Here is a 24,908-nt window from a genome sequence, read left to right as displayed (position 1 = left end):
TGATAAGAAACAATGAACCAGCACTAGGGAAAATTTGGAAAATGTTCGGGGTGTTTTTTAACATCTATATGGAACATATACATAAAGCATTCCTACAGGTACTGAAATGTAAGTAGTAGTCCACTGACAGTTGCTACATGGAACTCATTCACTGGCATGTTTGGACAGCTTTCAGTTTGTGTACAATAATCAGTACTACCTTAACAAACATTTTGTCTAAAATCTTCTACGTTTTATGGTCCATTTTGACTTGTTGCTTATGTGCATAATACATTTATTCTCTTCTCCGTAAAAGGTTTGTCAAAGTAATATAATACACTGCCTTCATAAAATGTTAGTTTTCCAGAGGAATGGTTTTTTACTTCAATATTAGAAAAATATTTTAAAAATGGGGAAAATGAAGACGATGGAAATACAATTATTATAGCAGTTGTTTTGGTTACCTCCAGAAAGATATATGGTGAATGAAAGTCCTTATATGAAACAATTTTCAGCTAAATAAATGGAATTTAAATTTGTCATACTTACCATAAGAAGTCTATCTCCAACCTGCAATCTCCCATCTTTTTGTGCAGCTCCCCCATCAATAATCTTAGTGACATAAATGCTGTTGTCCCCAGGGATGTGTTGGTTTCCCACCCCTCCTGCAATACTGAATCCTAGACCTGGAAAAGATATTGCAAACAAAACATTAGCAGTACAACATGTAACCCTAAAGAGAAGTGGAAAAGTAGCATATACAATGTAAACTTCAAGTATTTTTTTCAGAAATACAAATAACATACTCTTTTTCACTTCCCCTGAAAGGTCAGGAACGGAACTAAAGCAAGGAAATTATTTACCATTTACAATTACAGAAAGCTTGAGACAAAAATAATTGAACCAGCGATGATTCTATACACCCTCTTCACTGGGGTCCAGTGCAGCCTACATCAAGAATTTATGGCTCAGCTTTCCATGATCAGTATTAAAACACTGAAACGTGGAGTTTATTTTGTTAAATGTTGCTACAAAATACATCACCATCTATCAGAATGAAATAAAAGGTGTTCTGTTTGTCCACACTATTTGAAAAATACTTGGAGAGGTCTAGCGGTCCAGAGGTCTAGGTTTTGCAAGTTCATGTAGTACCACAATGAAAGGTCAGAGAAAACAAAAGAGAAAAGGTGGACATGTTTGATTTAAAGTGTGGGTTTTTTTCTTAGGACACAAATCTGTGGCTATGGACGCATAAAGAAAGAAAAAAGTCCTTTGTAAATATATAACTTCTATTCAGTGATCTGTGAAATTCCTAGATAAACACTCAAAGACCCAAACTTTGTAAGAATGTTAATAATACATGCCAATATGATTAAAGGAAAGCAAAATAAAATAGATGTTGGGGAAAGAAAGAAAATACCCTTTTGCCCTTTACCTGTATTTCTTACCTTCTGACACATTGCACATACAAGCAAATAACTGCTTTAATTTTTAGGAACATTTTTATCTCTCAATCAAAGAAAAGACAGAAATTACTGTGCTTGATTTCCATAAAAATTAACTTAATATGGCTGATTTTTCAGAGATTATGTAGCTAATGGGAACTTCCATCTCAACAGAGAAGCTGTTTCTGACAATACCTTGCTCAGATTATTGCTCCAGCTATAATCTGTACAGAAAAAGTACAGAGAGTAATCGCTGGTTTTATCTATGAAATCTGTGCTGTTCACTCATTCCTAAAAGAAACATGTTGAAAATTGTTGTAGCCTGAGCAGTAAAATGCAGTAGTAAAAAGTGAGTTGCCTGAAATCTGGCATTTCACCACAAACTCAAAAGGGACACTGCTTGGGCAATAAAAATTAAGGGACAGTGTGTATTTTATGCACACAACATTTTAGCAGCTTAATGAGTACATAGATAAGGGGAGTGAATTAAATAATTATTTTTTTTACCACATTATTTTCATTTGATCATTATTTTAGCTTCAAAAAGATGTGAGGTCAGGTACTATAATGGACTACTTAATGGAATGTGCCACACCAGTAAATTACAAAAAGAAACCTTTGAATTTATATCGCCAATTGAAACAGTACTTAATTAATTGACTATTAACAATACACATGAAGTCAATTCAGAAGTATAGGGTAATTAAAAGAAAGCTTTATTGAATTTCCAGCTAAAGCTGGCAATCACTCTTATTTATGTGCTACTGTCAGTACATGGATAAAAAGATTACGATTTTTTCAGGGAAGGATTTTTTCCTGGAACTGCTAACAAAGAAGAGAAAAGATATTCTAATAAAACATTTAGAATGGAATTTTTTTAAACACTAGTTATGGACAAGGAACAATGATTGAATAAGATTTCTTGGTGACATAATTATAACCAATTTGATCTAAACCCCATCTATATAAGCTCGTACCAGCAAACATCTGAGAATATTCCAGAATGCTGGTGGAAACAAAAGAGTGGGCTAGATCTCATCCAGAGGGCTTTCTTCAGCCCCCCTCACCTAGGGCATGACCGTGGGAAGAATAGGTTGTGGCGCACTCCCCTTTATTGGCACTGTACACATGTAAAGGGCAAGGTCATTTCTGCACACACAGCTGGTCTGCACTTTGCACAAAGTGGGTCCTAATTCAGCCTGGTCCTGCTGCAACACAAGCACGTAGTAGCCAAGACAATCACCTGCATTTTCTGCAGGGCTGAGTGGGGGCTTGGCTTGCTGTTTGCATGGTTGCAGCACAATGGATCTATAAAAGAGCACCAACACAGGCTGCTCCCATCAGAAAAGTGAAGGTTAAAATAATGGGAGGAGTAACTTTTTCTACTACAGTCTACATAAAATTTAGATGTGATACAATGCAGCGGCTACATTGCATTTGTAAACAAGGTCTGACTTTGGGCATCCAAATAACCAGCAGTGACTACAAAAAGGTTTAGAAGAACAGAACAAGATGGGCTAATACTGTGGGGAGCAAAAGGAGAGTGGGTAGGAAAGAAAACCAGGGAAGAGAAAAATTTTCCATGTCAATCAATAATGATTTCATTTTATTGCTTAATCATACTTGCCTTCTTTAAAAGATTTCTTCTTGGAAGGAACAGGGAAAGGAACAATGCCCCTTTTAATTTTATTTAAATTACCTCTGCTAATTGCTAGGGCACATGGAAAGTATACTACACAAAAACTTTTGGGTAGGATTTGTACGGCCAAATGACATCAGACAACTATGGTTATCATTTATACTACCTGCACGATAAATGAAAATCCATTAAGAGCTTTTAAAGTATGATTCATCTCATCTCAACAAGACATCTGAAAGAGATGAGGTGAATCATACTTTTGGTTTCTGAAAGGTTGGGGTCTAGATGTGGGAAGAGATGAGTGGGAAGATCAGTGCTATGAAAGTTCACAATCTGAGTTCATTTAGACTGAAGGTTTCTGTTTGAACACTTTGGAAAGATTTGCTCAAGCCCAGTGTGCATCTCTGGTCACTCACTACATCAGGTTAGTGTTATATCTGATTCTTACTCTGTTTTAAAAGCAGAGAATCATTCCAACAATGGAACACGGTTTGTTTTCTAAATGGTATTTTTCATAAAGAAGCATATTTGATTGCAGAACCTTTTTCTTGTTGATTCCTTTGGTTATGAAAACATTTCCATCAGAACACAGATCAGGAGTTGATCGCTTCCTCTTTGGCTGATGTGCAATCTGCTTCGCAGAAACAGCTGATCTTGAAGAGAGTGCTCAAATTCCTCACAACAGGAATTAGATGGAGGATAAATTCAGAATGGAGTTCAGGAAGAAATGTTTCATGATGATGGTGGTGAGGCGCTGGCACAGGCTGCCCTGAAAAGCTGTGGACCCCCACCCCCTGGAAATGTTCAAAGCCAGGTTGAATGGGGCCTTGAGAAACCTGATCCAATGCTAATGAGTAACAGGTTTGGAACTTAAAGTTCTCTTCCAACCCAAACCATTCCATGTTTCTATGGTTCAATGAAGAAGAGAGTACTTCAAGAGGGAAAAAAGTGAGAACTGGATTTAATACTGGTGCACATCCAAGTCAAACTCAGCTTTGCTCAAAACCACTGAAGAGGATAGGCCCTTATAAGACTGAATCAATGTGTAAACTAGGAAAGTTGAGTCAAACCTAATTTCCTTCAATTTCCACTGGATTTGTGTTTGTAAAATTCATCCCCCTTTGGGTTCCACAAATGCTGATCACCGATCCTGTGAATAATAATGTGTAATAATCGCATGAAATAGCAGACATCAGAAAGAGGAATAGGGACTGGGACAAAACCTATTCCACCAAAACTGGAAACTGCAGAAAAAAATGCTACTATTTATAAGTTGAAGATATTTAGTAATACCTTTTCCTGGGATTATGAGCAAGAACATGTTAAAATATTTGGCTATTTACATCTATTTTGCATTATTTGCCATACCAGATAAATGTTTTAAATATATCACTATATTAATAGAACAATATGTTCTAACTATTTTTCTAGTAAAAGTAGGCTTGGAAGGTCCCCATATAATTAGCCCAGCAAGTTGGGCTAATAAATATAAATAATAATAATTAAAAATAATAAAACCTCTGTTAAAGATACAGTGGGTTAATTCCACTGCAGGCATAAACACTTTGCAGTAACCAGAGAGGGAGCCTAAAAGATCAACTGCAGCTATGTCATGTCAGCTTTCTAATGAGAAGTGAAGTTAAAGAAACTCAGTCAGAACGCCAAAAATGGATGTTGCATTTTGCTACTATCCTACAGAGAAAACCAAGCTTATTTTAAATCAGCACACAGAGTGAGGATTTTAAAACACAAATCCAACATGAATTTCACAGCTCCCAGTAAGAGGAACCCAAAGAAAGCAGCATTTAAGACATAACCGTAAAATATAGTTAAGAGGTGCTTGATTTTCAGGTAGTTAAGCAAAACAGTGTGCTTTAGAGACATAAAAAGGTAATTCCTAATTCCTAGCTATACCACAGTACACCTTACCTCATAACTGACCTGTGAGCATAGACTTATTGAAACCGCAACAGGCATAGGACTTTCAATACAAATATTATCATATTAACAAACTAAATGTAAATGGGAATAGGAATGTAAATACTAGAAGAAAGACCAAAGGTTAGAGAAATCATATGTACTGACAGTACAGAGCATTCCAAGCAATATAAATCAAAATGAGTCATTTCTGTCAAGCCTGGACAGAATGTCTGGACTCTGTAAGACCTTTGAACAGGTGTCTTGCCAGCAGAAGACCCTGTACCATGACAGTGGGATGTTGGCAGCAAGGCTGCAGCATGTGACATCTGCCATTCTCTTGCCTGTAAGCCCAACAGGGAGGCAGATCATATCAATAAAAATGTATGTTTACTAAATGAAAAAAATCAGCAGATGAGCAGCCACCTTGTAGCTTTGAGACTGAAGAAAGGTATCCAATATAAAAGACCACCATAACAACAGTAGACTCCTAGAGGGTATAAATAATTCATCCAAAAATCTGTCAGTTCATGGTTGGCAATTGAGAAAATGTCAAGAGATGTGGTAAGGATTTGATGTCCCATGTCCTTTGTGTCACACACAAGTGAGCCAGACCACCTCAGCACATGCACCCTGGGGGATGTGGATGAAAAGAAGAGTGAATGAAATACATGAAAGGAAGATCATAAATGGTTAACTTATTCAGAGATTTCATTAATAAATGTCACTACCCCTCCCTACACACTCTCTCATTGCTTTTTGCCACATTTATTTTCTAAAAGTGTGAAACAAACTGATTTGCTCCAGAGCGCTGTGTGCATTCAGATTTCAAGAAACTGTTTCACACAGCAAAACAGAAAGTACAACCAGAAAGGACCCCAAACAAGCTGCCCCACTGAGGCCCTTCCCTGACACTGCAAGCCTGGCTGCTCTGTGGCATATGACACATCAACCATGCTCCGCAAATAAATGGACATGGAAATGAGGAGCTCAAGCTGGAGCAGCTCCTGCCTTTCCAAGGGCCAGCCACTTCTCCAACACAGCTACAAAAGATGTAGCTTGTTAAAATTGCCAAACCTGGAACAATGATGCCTAATCCAGGTTTCTAATTAATCAAATTCCACTTTCAGGGTGGATAGGAACATGGGTAATATAAAATGCTTTGACTGATTTAATGATTGACTTGTTTTGACAGGTACCACTGTTATGTCCAGTTTATATGAGTAAACAAATCATAAAAATATTAATTATAAACAAAGGAGTACCAGGGAATGTCTCCTCATGCCCTTTACTCAAGCCTCCCGTTGCCAGTTTCAGCTTTCCTGCAGGACACATATAGCACGTATTTACAAATAACACCTCACAACTGTGGACAATTAATACACTTGTTATAGCTGTGACTTATGGCTATTGTTCCTTATTGACAGCAGATTCCTTTTTTATTTGGCGCATACAAAAATAAAATGCATCACAAAATAAAAGTTAAAGTTTGTATCACAACAATTATACAATGTTACAAAGAGGGACCAATCTTCCTCTGCAGAGCTCAGTCTTTGTCATCCTATGAATCAGCTCTTGAGAAAGTATTAATCCCAAATATATGAAGTCACTTTATCTCATCTCCTTCATGTTGTAGCAGTAGAGTCAAATATCAATTTATTTGATAGAGTTCTTATAGCAATTCCTATGCCTGATGCATGTGACATCTCATGCCAGAAGGACTTATGAGAATAAAATTTGACTACCTTTTGTTCTGTGGATGAAAAAGTCAATCTAAAATACAGTTTGATTCATAAAACGTTTACTAATATTAATAAGATATTTAAAATTCCATTGCCATTGTTAATTCTTGTTTCAGACCCTGCTCCCAGATCACTTCAGAGGGCTCTTTTTGTAAGTAACAATTGGATAATAGCCTAGACCACGAAGAAGGCCGTACACATCTAACACAGCATGTTCTTGTCTGGTGTTTCTTTCTAATGGCCTTGGATTAAAAACTTCAAGCATCTTCCTTACCATTTTGACATTTTCTTTCAGAAATATCTAGTGTTTCAGGTTATTTCCAGTTGATGTCAGATAGAATAAAAATGATGTACAGTGCCACTAGGTAAGAAGAATATTGTCCAAAACCACCTTACACAAAGTGAAAATTATTGTTCCCCTTACACTGTGTGGCATTATATATTTGTGCCTTCAGGTATGTATCCAACTGTTTTTACACATTTCCTTTGTTCTGGCCCACAGCCTTTTTTATAGTTATTATTTTCATTAATCCCTACACTCTGGCTCCCAGTGCATCACCTCTCCATGCTACTGAAGCATTAGGGATGCCAGATTTCAGTACAGCCTCTGCTGAGGATCAAACTGAGCAGCACACGCAGCACTCCCACCGAGTACAACCACTGTGCTCACAAAGAGGCAATGGCTGGATGGCAGCTGAGATTATACAGATTATACAGAGGAGAATTCTTTTCTTCCAAATGATCAGTGATACTTTTCTGTATGGAGACAGATTTTGGTTGAGGTTTTAACGGAAATTAAACAGTAAAATTTTTCATCTTATTTGCCTTTATCTGCATGATTTTTTAGCTCTGCAAATTCAAATTTTCAAAGTAAACTACAATAGTATAGTTAGTTCTAATTTTAACTATTTTTGATTTAATAAAAAGAACAAAGATTATTGACATTTAAAACATTATAGTAATACAAACTTGCTGCACAGCCTAGTGCAAGAATGTGCAGAGGTGTGTCCTTGTTTCTTGATGAAAACAGAGATATTGATCTCACTGAGATTAAAATAGCTTCAAGACACTGCTGCATATGTACATTCATACTATCAAAAAGTTCTCTGAAGGACTGAAGGCTCAGAAAAATGGCAGCCAGCTAAAACTCGGAGGCGAGACTGTGGTGGTAGCTGCTATCTGGTGATGGAGGGATGGCAGGCTGATTTCCATACCTTTGATTGAGAATATCTAAGCAGGTTTTCGGCATATGTAATTTTTAAATTTGGCTACCATGCTGCTGCAGTTCCTTATATCTGTTCCAAAACTGCTTCCTGCTGAGATGTCCTGGAGAACCCCTTCCCATCACAGCATTTTCTGAGCTTGCTGTTCTGCTGGGGGCAGGGGAATGCAAAGTATTGCATCTTCTCTTGGGACACAGGATTCATCAATGTCATCTGAGACCCATAAAAGTCAGAAACACAAAAGAGTCAAGAATATGGAAAAAAATCATGTGTATATGTCAGGGATTTTCTTGCTGAGTTACTCAGCTATAGCCTCATAAGCAAATAGAAAAAACTCCAACAATTTTCCAACTATGTTTTCATTTTTAGGGCATCAAAATCAAACATTACAGCCAAATTTATTAGGTTAAAATATGAAAGAAAGAAATAAATCTGCTCTCAGGAGACAGCGTTCCACTCCTTGGCTTAAAAGAAATCCTTTACACATCCAGCCAGAAAGGAAATGATGGGAAATTGAGATTATGATGCAAATGTTAATAAAGCTGCAAGGCAGTGAGGGCATGTTTAAAAACAATCATGCTGTAGGTATAGTACATAAAGCATTGGTTTACATCACCATAATAGTAAAGCTAATCTTTCTATAATCTTTCATAAAGCCTTGAAAACACATCTTGTTAAATTACACTGCTATTTGTAGGAATTTGTAAGAGAGTTCTCTAACAAGCAAATGAAAACAATCCTTTCTTTTCTATTGTTTTGCAGTTTGATGTTTTTACATTATTTTTTGCTTGCATATATTTATCCCTAAAGATACATTCTCCTTAGATGTAGCAGAAGAGAAAGGAAACAGTAAGTTAGGAAAATATGCTTAGAGCCTCATTTGAACTAGTGTTTATTCTATATTTTTACATTTATTCAAATTATTAGGAATAAAATTACCAGAAAGCATAGACAATGAGAAGTGGCCTAATTGCATAACAGTTATTCTTAAGAATACGTTACAATTTGACTTAAAAAGATCAAGGAATTTTCCTAATTATTCACAATAATCTGACTTTCAAAGCATTAATGAGGATTCTAGTTCACTGAAAATCACATTAAACCACACTGTCAAATTTTACCAGGGTAAGAAAATTATTTCATTTTTGACATATAATGACACTCCAAGAATTATAGCAAGGGGTTTGATTCTTTTGGAAATAAACACATGATACACCAAGTCTAAACATTTCATGTTAAGACCAGTCAAATTAGGTTTTTTAAAAAGCGAAGATTAGTGTTTTGAAACAGAAAAAAAGATCTGCCACTTATGAACAAGATTAGCTGCTTATATATGAAGTTTTTACATGCCTTTCTCTTCTCACATCTCCATATGCCTACAGCTGAACTGAATGAATGGTCACTTCCTTTGCATGCAGGAAGATTTTTGTATACTTTTGGTGCACCCACAAGGACAAATAATCCTCAGATCCAGAGGCACTAAAAACCAGAATTTTTGATCAGGGTAGACATCATCTGGCTGGCTGCCTGGTGACAGGTTCATTTATATCTTGCAGGGAATAATGTTAAACACAGCATAAGTGACCTGTATGGCTGAATGTGATATGAAGGGACTGCTGAAGGCAACACATTTTTTCCTCATGCTTTCTATTTTATCTTACATTGCCATTTCTTCTTGGCAAGAGGCTTTTGGTTTTGTTTTGGGTTTTTTAATCCCATCCTCACCCCTGCTCTTTCATTCACTTGGGCAAAAATCAGCTGGGCTATACAAGACTACAGATGAAGAAGACATCCTGGGAAAGCATTCAAAGCTAGGTTGGGCTTTCAGCAACCTGGTCTGGGGGAAGGTGTTGCTGGCCATGGCAAGCAGGAGGGAATGCAATGATTTTTAAGGTCCCTTCCAGTCCAAATTATTTCATGATTTTAAGCAGCCAGTTGTCCTAATTAGCAGCAAAAAAAGCCAGGTGGAATGTTGCATGGTGCATTTTTAAAATTGTCATATGCTGACCTAAAAACTCACTAATGCTGAAAGAGACAACTCTGATGTGCTCCCTGCCTTCTTTCCCACTGCCTGCCTTGTGTTAGCCATGAAAATGTCCTACCAAATGGAAAATTGAAAATGGCATGAAAACCAAGCCAAATTAACCTGAATCACAGACCAGGTGCATATTGACCATCATCCACAGAGACGGGAGCAGTAGGAGCTGGCAGATAAGGATAGTGTTGGGTTCACACATCCCATTTGCTGGCACCACACTTTTTTACCTGGCCCCTCATTATAGATCTGTGACTCTTGTGGAGAGCACTGCAAGGTCATCACTGCTGCCCTGCAAACTCAAGTTCAAGGATGTGGGAAGATGGAAAGATGCAGGGATAGAAGCAAGTAGCTAAAGAGAGTAGGACAGAAAAGGCTAGCAATGTACCAGAAAAAGACTCAATAAAAATATACCTTTACAGCACAAGTCCTACTGGGAGGAAAGGGAGAACTAAAGCTGTTCTCCTGAGCTTATGAGAGAGAAAGAGAAGTTAACAATCAAAGGTCTGTAAGGCTCTTGAGAGCTAAGCCAGATCCATGGTAGAAGAAAACAGTGTAGTAATAATAATGCTTATTCAATATTTCTGCATTTTTTCATTCTGAAAGATACACTGGAATCATGAACCTCTTTTTCTGACTAGAGAATCAAATATGAAACCTTTAACCCACCCTTTCAAGAGAAGCACAAGGCTTGAGAATGTTGCATCTAACCACCTTTGCACGCATTGTGAGAATGTCTAATCTAGAGTATAGTTAAGGCATACAGGTTGAAGGAAGGGGGAAATCAAATTATCTCTACTGTCCCATTTTTTTTCAAATTTTTAAGGCAATTAGCCCCATTACCATAAATATGCCCTTATAGCCACATTTATTTTAACTGCATCTTCTGTTTAAAATGCCATTTTCCATTAATATGTCACCAATAATCAACCAGCTCTCTAAGGTTTTCATTTTGAAGACAAGTACCTGGAAATGGGATCAGCATGGCAGACATTGATCTCACTGGTGCAAAACCAAGAGAAGTCCCCTTTCCCTGAGTGTCTCCTCTCTTCCACAGATGATTCAACAAAATCTTGGAGGCTTTTTTTTCTCTTTTCACCCACTGTTCATGCTCTTGAAAGTTCACTTAACCTTATTTAATTCCTGATGCTACATACATTTGGACACATAATGTTTGGACAAAGGGAAAAAGTAATAGGGCATGGCTCATCTGCAGTGCCAAGAGACAAGCAGTTACAGACACCTGGAATGATTGCAATGAGAAGACCCCTATTGTTTTCACATTATATATTAGCTGGGGTTCAAATCCCAAAACATGGTTCACTTTCCAGGCACAAAATACACCAGCTGTTTCAGGTGTAGGAATCAAATTTATGCCGACAGTTGATCACAGTTTGCCAGTCATTAACAAAAAGTACCTATGCCATTTTCTGCACAAATTACTGTAATTACTGACAGTAGAACAAGGTATTTAATCTCCTAATAATGCAAATGAAAATCATGCTCCTGTAGATGAGCACATCAAGATCTGCCTTAAAGTAGTTTTTACTTTTTGATGAGATGTTAAATTTTAAGTCTTTGTACTACGCAAATCTGTGCTTTTCCTGCCCTTTTTTTTTTCTGATATAGATTCATTTTTGAAATCTACAGACTTGACACAGGAGAAAATTATTCCAATTCAGGGAGAAATGCTATTTACTTTGTATAACAGTAGGTGATATATCTTTAAATGAGTATAGCTGGTTCTCTGCTAAGTTGAACGGCTCTTTGAGACAAATATTTAGTAATTTGTCACCAATAAAATGGAGACAGAAGGAGCAGTCTGTCAGTTTGGGATCTGTTTAAAAACCATACCTGTCAGGGACAGACTCATCAGTTTCTTTTTTTTTTGTCCTCCATCTGATGAGGGAAATTTAACATTTATCTTCTCGTCCCTGTTGCAAAGCTGAGCAGAAATACTTTACTGAAAAGCTCTCTGTCAATTATGTTGAAGCTTGAAAACACAAAATGAAATCAAAGTTCATCTTGCAGCCTCTTATCTATTTGCAATCAACCCGTAAATAATCAATCTGTCATCCATTCAGTTCTTAAAAACACAGAGAGAAATCAAGGCACAAACGCACATGTAATTTTGCTTTTTTATGTAAGGCAATTTATGGAGCCATGATATTAAAAGTTGAACAGGTATATAAGCAATACAGAGAAAGAAAATAGATGGTGCTTATTGAACAGAAGTAATAGGGCAAAGACACTCTGAAAATGGATTCATGAGTCATTGCACTTCGCTTTGATTCTTTTTGTCTCTCTAAAAATGCAGTTTGGTCCCTTAGTTCAATTTGTTGATGATGCTGTCTTGCAGCACTCTAGGAAGCAAAGTGGAGCAGAAATGTTTTATTTGCCAGTGAGAAGTACCCTATCCTCTCACAAAGTAAAAGAAGTTAAGTCAGACACTTGTGCCTTTCTAAGAAAGATGAGGACAGGACCTCTAGTGACAGGCCAGGGGCTAATGGCTTTAAACTGAAAGAGGGTAGATTTGGATTAGATATTGAGAAGAAACTCTTTACTGTAAGGGTGTCAGGCGCATGTTGCCCAGAGAAGCTGTGGATGCCCCACCCCTGGATGATGCCCCATCAAGGATGGGGGTGTTTTTGATGGGGGTCTGAGAAACCTGGTCTAGTTGAAAATGTCCTTGATCATTGCAAGAAGGCTGGGAGTACATGACCTTTACAGCTCCCTTCCAACCCAAAATATTCTTTAATCATTGTATGATTCTATGACTTCTCAGAAATTATGTCAAATATTCACAAAGGGAATTGCATTCTAGCATACCTCACTAGAAAGAGAATGTGAACTCACATTTGAAACAGAATTACAGATTTTTTTTCAGACTGGTCCTAGACCATCAAAGATTTTCTAGGAACTTGTGCTTAGCAGAATTGAAATGCAGAGTATAACACTTAAAAATATGGTTGCTCAAGCCTGAGAAAACACTACAGATTTTCTGTGAGTAAGAGTTTCCCTCTTAATGAGATATAGCATAACACAAGACCCTGCTGTGAGTCCCTTGAGGGGTTCTAGCTAGGAGGAATATTAACGTGGCCTTTCTATCAGCTATTTCAACTAATAATAAACACTGAACTTTCCTGCAATGCCAGAGCCAGGGTGTAGGTCAGTCTCTGGGAACTATATGCACAGCATTTCCAATGAAAAACGAAACCCTGGGGGAAAGAATGAATGTACTAACATCTTGATTTATTCTCAGGCCATTTCTGGGCCCCATTTGGAAAATTTAGGCAGCTATTTGGATGAAAAGATTCATACCAGTGAGACTCACCCGAAGTCTAAAAGACTGGTTTTAGGAGTAAAGAAACTCAGCTCTGATTGGAGCTGGACAAAACTGTTTATATGAAGTCAAGATATAGCATTAAAAGACTTGGCACAGTCCAAAACAAAGGAGTTTTTACCAGCCTCCAATACTGAAACATGCTGTGAAAATACCCTTTGGTGAAGAACCAGCCACCTACCAGATCAAATTGTTCCTAAAGCATGATCCTGGCTTGAGCAACAGAAAATTTGAAAAGACAGAGAAATGCAGATCAAGAGACCCGATTATCTGTTCTAATATTAATTAATATTTTCCTATGCACAGAAGTTTTTTCTAAAATGTTTTATTCTTCCTAAAGCACAAAAAAGATGGAAATGAAAAATATAAAATTACTGTTGAGGACAGACAAAGGGCGTGGTTTTTTGTCTGGAAGACACCCTCTTTATTTCTCCAGATGGAGAACTTAAATAGCCCCATGACTACTCTTTGTCTTAAAAGTATAGCGAAATGAGAAAATTTTGTTATGCATCTTGGGACAGGAAGAAACTCAATGGATCATTATTCTTCTCGACCTGAGACAGAAGCAACTATAGTTGCACTGTGTCTAACAAATGGCTGTCTGGCATAGCCAGGTATTTCCCATGCTACAGACCTGATGTCCTCCCTGGTAACCACAATCCGCACTTCTTCTACATCTAGTACAAATCTTGTGTATTATTTGTCGATTAAATTTTGTTTCACACCCTCCCTAGGGAGCACAGAGAGCAAACTCACTCTTCAAAGATGTGCTGCAAGGCGAGATTGCTATCAGGTGCTGATAAATTGCCCCCCACCTTCCACTTAGTCTTTGGTATTTCAGATAAATGGCTTCAGATCACTCATTTATTCACTGTAGGACAGGCTTTCTAAATCTCTGATCATTTTTACAGCTTTCCCCTGGAGTCTCTCCAACTGGCATACACCCTTCTTGTAGTACAGAGCTCAAAGCTTTACCTGTAAAAGATGAAAGGAATGCTCCTATGTCTTTGTAAACCATACCTCAATTTATAAAACCAAATATATGATTTGAATGCTTCATCACAGCAGAATGTGGTAGAGACAAGATGTTACAGCTAACAAAGTTCTAGCTACTTTTCCACATTATTTTCCTACAGTTTTATGTTGGCACTACTCAACAGATATGTGGTTATTTCTACTGAAATCACCTTGCAGTTGACCCTGCTCAATTACGTCTTGGCATTTTCAGACCACTTTCAGTGTTGAACCCTCCCAGCACACGGAGTCATCTGAGAAAAAAGAGGAAATATTGTGGTAGAGAAGTATGGTCTCTTCTAGTTATCATTACTCTTCGATCTTTTTCTAGATGCTTATAAAGAGATTTCCTACTTTTTTCAAATATTCTTCTGAGATTCTAAAAATATACTGATGGCTTCACAGTCCCTCGGCTCCTCTTGTTCACTTCACTAAGGATGCATTTTCTGCTCCACCTTGCCAGTTTTTCACTTTACCTTCTTCCCCATGGGTGTTCAAGCCCAACCATTGTCAGCACTCAGATTTCATCACATAAATTCTGCTCGTCTGTCATCAAGACCATCAGGACCCGTGAGGGTGTGAGTATCTAACTTCTCTAAGTGCTGCCAGACCTATAGCTTCTTTGTTTGAGGCTGAGATCTTGTCCCTTTGTTGCTGATTTTGATCATGATAGCAACCTTATAAGAGATGACCTTTCTGTGAAAACTGATGCCAGCAAAAAGGTAAACACTTTTCACATCTTCTCTTGAAAGCACCTACAATCACAACAGCTCTCTGTAACTGCCAAGTACATCTCTAAAATTACAATCCTGCATTACAGAGGGGGTCTGATTTGCCATAGTAGTATTTAAAAGTGTAATTTAAAAATAACTTTCAGAAATTTTGGCTATGACATTTGATAATAATTTGAAATTAGAAATTATACACATCTGACCTACAGACTGCGGATAAGATTTAACCCTGACCTACCATTTACATTGGGTTTATTTTTCAATTACAGTATATAAAATGCAAATGTGCCCACAATAAACAATTTTACTAAATTATTTGCTGTAATTTTGTTTCCTTATTTCAGTTCTCTCCATTGCAGTGAATAGTATTAATTTCATAAGACAACCTATAATTTGTTTTGCATAAGAAACACAACAAACAAAAACCAAAACACAGTTTTGAGAAAGAAAAGTCTATCGTGCCCTTATTTGCAAATATCACTTTCCAAAATAAACATGTCAAGCATATCTTGGGGCTATTGTTCTTTTAGCTTATGCAATGTATCTTTTATCATATCCTAAAGAGTTTTGGTGTCATTATACCCTTTTTTGCACGTCATCCAAGATCTTGCTTTGCAACTGTTTCTTCCTATCAACAAATAATGATAGGACAGTTGTTTTTTTTTAAAGAATCCAAGAGCTGGTTTGTTATTTGTTCATATAAGTTACTACCCAGAATTCAGAAGTCACCATCCCAGGTAATGAACACAGAGCTTTGTGCTCTTGGAATATTTTTGATATACTCCCTAGTGTTTATGGTTTCACGGAGATTTCCTCCACAGATATAATATTCTTTTTCAAGCTTTCAGAGTTGTATTTTTCTCCAAAATTAGCCACTAAAGATATAAGCATTAAGCTATCTCCTTGCCTTTCTCATTCAACAACAGCCAAAATCAGCACTGGAAGAGGTCACAGTATTTTTTTTAATCTACCAAGCACATCAAAAGCTTGATGTTGAGAAAAATGTATCAACTTGCAATTGGACCAAGTAGCAGAATTTCTGAATGAAAAAAATCTTAAATGAGTCTCTGCAAGGTAAGTAGAACAAGTGATACTCTCATAAATCAATGGCTTTACTGCCAACTCAAAAGAAGAATTGAAGAGCAGCTGCCTATGTGTCAGGGAGCACAAGACTTTGTTGCAGACACGGTGAGATTCTTACAGAAACAAAGCAGAGCCTTGCTGTGTCAGAGGAACCTTCACTGCATGTAAAATTCAGCTGCCTTTTGTACACATCACTGATGTGATACAGGCAGAACCAGAACATTTTTGCATTGGAGTCCCAGAGCCTGGACTTCCTGGTCTCATATCTTATGACAGCCCAATTGCAAAGAATGACCATCTGCACCGACAGGGTGTTCCATGGCAAACAGCAAAGGGTCGTGCACTTGAACTCCAAAAACCAGCTGTGATTTCTAGGAATTCTAACATCATGTTTAGAGACACAAAACAAACAAAAACCCCCTAACTGATGAAGGAAAAGCAGCTCTTCAAAGCCACTGGATAAATGTTCTAAAATAATAAATGGCAATATAAAATCCTATAGGGAAATTTCTATTTGACTAATGTACTATTTATTCTGTTTTAATGAAGGATAACTGAAATTTCACCTAGAATTTGGGATACTGAAAGCAAAATGAGGATGACAGACCTGCAGAAAGGACTAGGGTAGTCCAGAAAGGACTGGAAATAGCCAGATGAACAACTATTGCAATTAATCACTTTGGTGTTTGATTTCTAAGATAGCTATTCCCTTCAAACATTCAGAGATGCCTTAATGTAACTTTTTCCTTTTTTTTTTCCAACCAGTGCAAACAAAAGAATAATACTGACAATCTAAAATAACTTTTAAATAGGCTGCATTGTGATATTTTATTTACCACTTCACTCGAACCTCTAAGGCTGCAGTCAGCTTTGTCTCTCAACCACGATTAGAATCTGTAATGCCTTTCTCAGAAGACTTAGAATACTGTCTGCCCATGCTTATGATTACAGGGCAAAAAGAGACAAGAAAAATGAAGAGACAAAAATGAAGAGCTACAGCTCCTCATGCTATAAAAATTTAATTAAATACTATTTATTCTTTTAAAGGTGCTCTTCATGGCAATGCAATATTTTGCTGAGGTGTGATGTTTTCCAGAAAGCAGATGTCTTGAGAAAGATCTGGACATCTAAAAACTATCAAGAAGACAGATCTTGCTACATAGATAATTAACTGAACAATAAAGGAAGAAGACACTATTCTGTAGTTTCACATGACTAATTTGCACATTAGGTTTTATATTCAGAAAAGGATGAAGGTCTCCATCGAAGGAAACATAAGGATTTTCAGACTACCCAGGTGAAATGAAAGACATTGTGTCAATGAGCACATTCAACACATTCAGCAGGCTAATCCACATCTTCTGTAGCATCAGGATGTTAATCAGGCTCCAGCAATAGTTGTCACATAACTGTTGAAAAATTATTATTAAAGTGGTGAAAGATGAAGCATAATAATCATTCTCTAAAATTTACCTGAAGAATTTAAAACAAGGATCAGATAGGTAGAGGAAAAAGGCCAAGAAAACTGCCACTCCCTAGGAAATCCTCACTACTCCACTAAGAAACAGGAAAAATGATGTTGGCCTCCTGTCTACAGAAAGGTTTTTTTCCACACTCATCCCAGTAGTTCAGCAAATGATGCCACACTGTACTTCCCTATCTTTTGATTTATTGTGTACCTGGAAATACTGATAAGACAATTAACACTCACTACACTGTCTGCTGCACCTCCTGTCCTCCTGATGAAATTAGCAGTGGCAAACATAATGAAAGGGATCTTTCCTAACTCCCCTTTTAAATCTTACACAGCACTCTAGAATGGGGAGGGAAATGATGAAACTATTTTCTGACCCAGAAATTTACAACCTGGAGGAAAAAAGGAGTACAAAGGCATGCTATAATGACAAAATTATGAGACTTACTGTATTACATTTAGTCAGAAGGAAACCTTGGAACTGAAAAAGAAGCTGGCCAAGATCCATTGGGAATTTTCCTCACACTTGGCATAGACAAAAAAAAAAAAAAAAAAAAAAAAAAATCCAAACCAAAAAAGGCAAAAGGCACTTAGTCTTTGGGATTTTTAAAAATTGTAGAGAGTAAAAGGACACAGTGTCAACTAGAATCCCAAAGCACACACATCACAGTTTTTCATACAAGCCTGAGACAAAAGATGTTCCAAGAAACTTTTCAGCAGCACACTGGAGATCATTATGTAACTGAGAAATCCATTTAGAAAGCAAGTTCCTTTGAAGCATTTCCACAAGGACAGGATAAATCAAGCACAGAATTTTTAAATGGTCTGCTTTACTGTCACCCAGAAGGATGCCATATGAACAAAAGCTGGAGATGCATCCATCACTTATCCAACAGCTGAACACAGAAATTAATAAGCCCCATCTGTAAAGGAAGCAATCAAAAAACAAAAAAAAAAAACCCAAAAAACCAACCAACCAACCAAAAAAAAAAACAAAAAAAAACAAACAAACCCAAGCCCTACATCTTACTTCTCTCAAATTTTCCATAAAAAGTTTAGAATTAATCCTGTGAAGGTGACAATGACAGTATCAGGGGAATCTAGTAAGTCATGCTAACAGCTCCTGATTTGCAGCAAAAGCCTCAGAAGTAACTTTGATTACAGCAAAAAGGCCAAAATCTCATGACAGAATGATAAAAAAAAAACAAGGTCCCTCTGGAACACCATACTCTTTGATGTCTCCCCTCAGAGCCAATAAAATCTTGGCAACTGGATAATAATACAAAATTCCTACCTAATTCAGAAAGGACAAGCACAGAAAATTCTGTCAAATGAAATGTCAATGATCTGCTTAGCTCCAAAGATGGTTGAATTTGGTCAGATGTGACACAATTACATAGCACCATCTTCTGCCATTTAACTGCAATTGTAGTGAAAAAGATGATGGACTTCTTTTCTTTCTCCACTGAAAACAAAAAGCAACCAACCAAAGCTTATTTTTCTTGAAACAAAATCTCCAGTTTGTTGGCATCCAAGCCTACCTGCACATCTATCTTGCCCTGAGCTGCTGCTTTTTGCTCTATTGCAGCCACAGTTCATTAAGATGAAATGTGCTCTGCTGAAGCTGCCTCGTCAGTAAGTATTGCTGAAGCAATTTAGTAATGATCTTAATGCATAGTGTTGAATTTTTATAGCCATCTCAATTGGCTATTAAAATACAGCACTGCACTTTAAAATTGCTACTGCACCACTTCAGAAATAGCTAGCATGATGGAGCTGCAAAAAGCAAGGGAAACCTCACTCCTGGTGAATGATTTCTGGAAAATTTTACTTAAAATCCACTATGAGATTAGATGTTCATTTTGCATATGAACACAGGATTCCTCAGACCTGCTTGGAGAGTTCTTAAGAGCTTAATGGTTTCAAGGGAAAAACAGACAAAATACATACATATAATATTGCTGCACAGTCTCCCCAGACATGTTGTTTACTTCTTTACTGCTAATGGAAAATGACAGTTAAATAGAAAAGGGGAAAATCATAGTTATCATGAAAATATAAAAGACTTCAAGCAAGTAATATCCTACAGCTCACAGGAGAGCTCCAGTTTTAAGGGAGACAACCAGCCAGAGGGAGGGATTTTGAATTCCCTTTGAAATTATCCTTTTTGATTTGGAAAATAATTTCTTTAATGACTGACTACTAATCTCCAAAGATGGTTAAATTAAATGTGATGTGAGGACAAGCTGATTCCATCACTTCCTGCCATTAAACTGCATTTTTAACAAAAAACATAACAGATTTACCTTCTTTCTCCACTAAAGACAAAAAACAAAAAAGCCTGAGAAACTAGAACTGAAATGCCATTTGAATAATAATTATTACTTTGTGAAATTGGATACAAGGACTACATTTCCTCATGAATGGAAGGAACCAGTTCACAGAATCAATGTGGGATTTTTAAAGAAAAGTTTCATATATGGTAACGTACACAAATGAAATGGCAAGTCTTTACTGACCAGAGGCAGATAATGCATTTGGTATTTTATTTATACCATAAGGAAGAATATGATAATAGCAGCTATATGCATTTATCATCACCAAAATTAAAGAACATGATCCTCAGTCTGGGAAATATAAAGGTGCAGATATAACCTATCACTTTTACCACATGAGGCACTAGCAACACAAATGTGTCAAAATATGTCTGGAAAACAGCAGAGGCTTTTATAGCACTTTAATAATGAAATTTTCTAATTTTTTGATTTTCAAGAGAATACAATTTTCATGTGATGAACTATCAGATACTCACATATTCTTACATTAGACAATTCTAGCCTGCAGGGAAGCTAAGCTTTTTGGTGATGTTAACTTGTAAATGATGGTTTGAGCCACTATTTTAAAACTGGAAAAATATGTATTAGTGTTTGATGGAGCACTATCTGCTAATTGGAGGAAATATGAGTTCCTTCAAGCAAAGGCATCTCACAATAAAGGGTGTTATAGTTTCAATTGTGGTAGTTTTCTATTTAAACCTGAAATAAGTGATACTTCAGGTTACAGTAATACAAAGTGAAGTACTTAAGTTAGAGTTGAGAACCAAAATAGTTTGTTAAACCCAAACTCGAGAAAGTTTGCCTGCTTCCTCATTTTTATATCGTTCTGTCTTTTAAGTTGTTCCATTTTGCTCTGTTTCAGATAAGGATTCACAGAGCACAAAAGGAAGAGAACATTGAAAACCAGAAGTAAATTCACAGCTGATAGGATCATAAGACTGAAATTCTTCAAAGACCATAAGAAAAGGTTCTGTTCAAAATGTGAAAAAATGATTTTGTTGAAAGCACTTTGGACCTTACAAAACATTATTTTTTAATTGAGAAAATATCTGCCTAACTTGTCATAAAACCCCATATTCCCACATGCTAAAGTTTGCTATGGCATATTTAGTGCCTCTTAAATTAGAGAAAATAGATCATTAAAGTAGTAGAAGTGATAGCTGTAGTAAAAAAAAAAATGTACCATCATCAGTCTGAAGCTAGCACTTGCAATCAGTTTTCAAACAGCAAGATATGAAAGCTCTCACTGTTCTCTGAAATTGGGAAATAAATAATTGGGGTTCTTTGTTTGCAAAAAGCCTTTTCTTTCATTTTAAGTGCTACAGCTATTACCTGAGATAAAAAGGTAACTTTTGACTTCGCTTGGCTAGAAAAAAGTTGTAAGTTTCCTCCATTCCTGACTGAAAACAGCACTTTTAATTTTTATTTTTTTTTAATGAACCCTCTCTTCTGATATTCTGAATTGAACACATTTTTTAGCAGACATTTTGAAACACACATCATTGAAGCGTACTTTTGTGACTGTTTCAGTTGTCAACACAAGCTAGGATACTATCCATGCCACAGAACACAAAAGACATTTCCAATAAAGCCATCAATCCAAATTAAATACATCTATTCTCATGAAAAAAGAAGCATGAACCTCTAAGAAAATACAGACAGTAATGGACTAGAGGACATTTCAGTGACAATCCAAGATAAATCTACATTGAAATCATACCTTATATTGATGGTGAAAAATTTCTGCATCTTCTCACAAAAATCTCATAACTTAGCAGTGAGTTAAAAAATACACAAATTAAACCATACTGATTCTTTTCCTAATATATTAAGAAAGATTCATTACCGTCCATTGACTTTATTCAGTGACATCAAAAATAAACCAAATAGTTACAGGAAAAGAAAATCTACCATGTGCCACAGAATCCCTTCAGTTCAGCACAGAACACAACAAAATGGGAACTCTGGAACTGGTTATGCCCAGTGACGTAGTCTAACATTTAGACAGATACATATAACTCTCAAAATAAATGCACATTATGCCCTTTATATTAATCCTCTTTTATTTTTGCATATTTTATTAGATATCTGGTTTAGGAGCTTAGTCTTTGCTGATTAAGAAATTTAAGATAAGAAGAATGGCCATCCAGAGGGAGATACAGAATGGGGCTGAACATTGCTTAAGAGATGCATTAATTTTTAATCTGAAGCCCCAAAATATAATCACACTCCAAATGGATTAAAAGAAAAGTTTTGATATGACCCTAATTCTGAGAGCAGAAAGAGTAGAGAATTAAGTGCCCCTAAACATGTTTTAGTGCCCAAAGCTGTGTGAGATAGACCTCATAAGAATGTGTCACTGGCTGAATTCATCACAAATGAGCAAAAACTATGCTTTTAGAAACCCAAAAGTGAGAGAACTGCTGGTGTGTCCAGAGCCTTTCATCTAAAATATCGTGAAGAGACGGGCAGCATCAGTCATTGTGGCAAGATCCCGACACAGCTCAAACACTGTAATGACAGGCACTACTATCAGGAAGGGTGTGGGAAAATCCTGATTCTGTATGACTTAATACTCAAGCCACCAGAATATCCAGATAGCAAAATTAGCTGTCCTTTATGTTGTTCCTTTTTTTTTGGGTGTTTTTCAGTCTGACATTTTTCCTCTGAAGTTTCCTGGTACTCAGCTGTTCTGCTTCACATACCCTGAACTTCATTTCTGCAGTTCTGATGTCTTTTAAGACACCACATTTCCTACAGAAATGAGGTCAAAAGTTTATTATCTGATCCGACAGTGGTATAGTTACAAGAATCCTTATTTTTTTCCCTTTTCTTTTTTCCCCCCTTCTGGTACATTATATCAGAGCTTAAATTATCAGCTAGATAGGCAAGTCGGTAGGTAATATTTTACATGACCTCTGTGTTTGCCCAAGTTTCTCACTGTCAGAAATTTTCTACGATGGTAGAAATACATTTTTCTGCTGATCATTTAAAAATGACATTAAAATGAATCAAGTTTGATTTCTACCACTTGTGATTCAGCACACTACTCAATGTTTCTGGGTTTAGTAAAAGTATATTTGGAGTGTGATAGGACAGCATGAAAATCTTGAGGTCAATGGAACTACTTTGGTTTAAAATCCTCCAGTCAAATACAATGAAATGGGACGGAGCACTGGACCCCCTGAACAGTGACTGAAGTTCACAATTCACTGCCCATACACAGACCTTTGCAGGGTCTCACAGGAAGCTAATGCACAAGTTATATTACAAAGCAGACAGCACCATTAAACTGCTTTGTTTTGAATGCCTGCATTTTGCTCCCCAGGAGCAAACACTGCAGTGTGTGCAATCCATTCTCATTACTGCTAGCCTTGTTTCAATACACAGCAAGAAAGCATATTACTTAATGACAGGATTTTCAGTAGTGTCTAAATCCCTGTGATTTAAATAAGAAAGCTGCAAGTATATCTTTCCTCTGTTACAGCTGTCAGCCACTGTAGAGATGTTGGCTGCTAAAATCTGCAATGCCCTGGGAGTGACTGAAACAAAACATCTACTGTTAGCCACTCAATCCTTTGCAAATCCATATAGTGAATTGTATGCCTGCCTGAAGAGACATGCAAGAGACATACAAAAGACAATCTCCCAAGCACATGAAAGAGAGGAAGAGCCTGCAAGAATGACAGCAACTACCTTCAAGACACAGACTGTGGCTATCTGCCAGTATTTGCAATCAGGTGTGTCAAAGCGATGATCAGCTTTAAATGCCTACACAGCTAAAGCTCTCTTTGAACCCCTAATTTTCCTATTACACAACTCATTTGTGTCTTTGTTTACCTCTTCTTCCCCCAAAAATAAAACTAAAGGGTTACAGTTTTAGCACACGTGACACAAGGAGAGCCTTTCTGTAAAGCAAGAGGAACAACTGCATGGGGATCTGCATTCAGAAGGGACCTCCTGGCAGCTCAAGACCATGCCCTTCCCCCTGTCCCCCTTCCCCCAAAGCCATATCCAGACAATGCTTATTCAATATGTGATGTTTAAATTCACCAAATTAATCAATGTCTTCTATATGGTGGTTGCTAGCTACAAAAATAAACACCCATTAAAAAAACCCAACTAACCTCTATGGACTAATAACTTGTAAAAGCCCTCATTCTGAATATCTCAGATGAAATTAAAAGGACCTCTATATACAAAGCCTTGCAAATTTCCTTCTTTACCAACTTCAAGTGCTGAAAGATATAATCTACTACACACAGACAGGCAAGTTAGGGATCTGAGTTCACCTGGTATTAGGGTTGCCAAGACTTGCTTTCATGTGGTGAATTCTCAAGGCAGTAAGGAATGAACTCAGTAAATGCTGTAAATGCTCAGTATATACTGACAGAGACAGTCAGGAAAAGAATTGAAAAGATGTTTGATATTCCAATTTTTGTATGGAACAACCTTCTTGTCTAAAAAGCAGATTTACTTTCTTTATTAATTTTGTGAGTAGGAAAGAAGGAATGGTGTGGAAGCTACCATGCTGGTTTTTAGATCCTACTCTGGACACCAAAACAGCCCAATTTCACTCTGAGAAGTAAGAAACACTGTTTATATAAATACTAAGTGGTTCTTACGTTGCATAGTAATGATGTGAAAGACCAGTTCACAGATAAATCACCTGAAATATGAGGAAATAAGGATCACAGGAGTGACTACAGCCAAGAGCCACAGGTTTTATTCTCAACTTCTGCTAAGAGTTTGATGCCTTTCAATAGATAATTTTTTCCTGGAAGATTTTGAAAAAAATCAAAGGAAAAATGCTGTGGATATTAAAAATAGTATTGGTAAGGTTTTCATCTCAACTATAAATTATTTATTTTCTTAATTTTGCTTTTTTGTCTGTAGAATACAGAAAGCCTAATAGAGCAGGCTTTCTTACTGCTTGAATTATGAAGG

The 24,908-nt window shown here is 36.8% G+C and overlaps 1 protein-coding gene across 33 annotated transcripts in view; it reads right to left on the bottom strand.

Moving 5' to 3' along the window:
• Window positions 1-24,908, bottom strand: part of DLG2 (discs large MAGUK scaffold protein 2) — a 981,924-nt gene that overhangs the window by 274,855 nt on the left and 682,161 nt on the right. For all 33 annotated transcript variants that reach the window (XM_038135749.1, XM_038135838.1, XM_038135932.1 and 30 more), the window contains one exon: window positions 529-665. In XM_038135749.1, the coding sequence (XP_037991677.1) occupies window positions 529-665 (137 nt within the window). The remainder of the gene's footprint in view (window positions 1-528; window positions 666-24,908) is intronic.

The sequence above is a fragment of the Motacilla alba genome, chromosome 1 (assembly GCF_015832195.1).
Source record: "Motacilla alba alba isolate MOTALB_02 chromosome 1, Motacilla_alba_V1.0_pri, whole genome shotgun sequence".
In the NCBI taxonomy this organism is placed as follows: domain Eukaryota; kingdom Metazoa; phylum Chordata; class Aves; order Passeriformes; family Motacillidae; genus Motacilla; species Motacilla alba.
The sequence above is the reverse complement of the archived record's forward strand: the minus strand, read 5'-3'. Positions and strand labels throughout refer to the sequence as shown.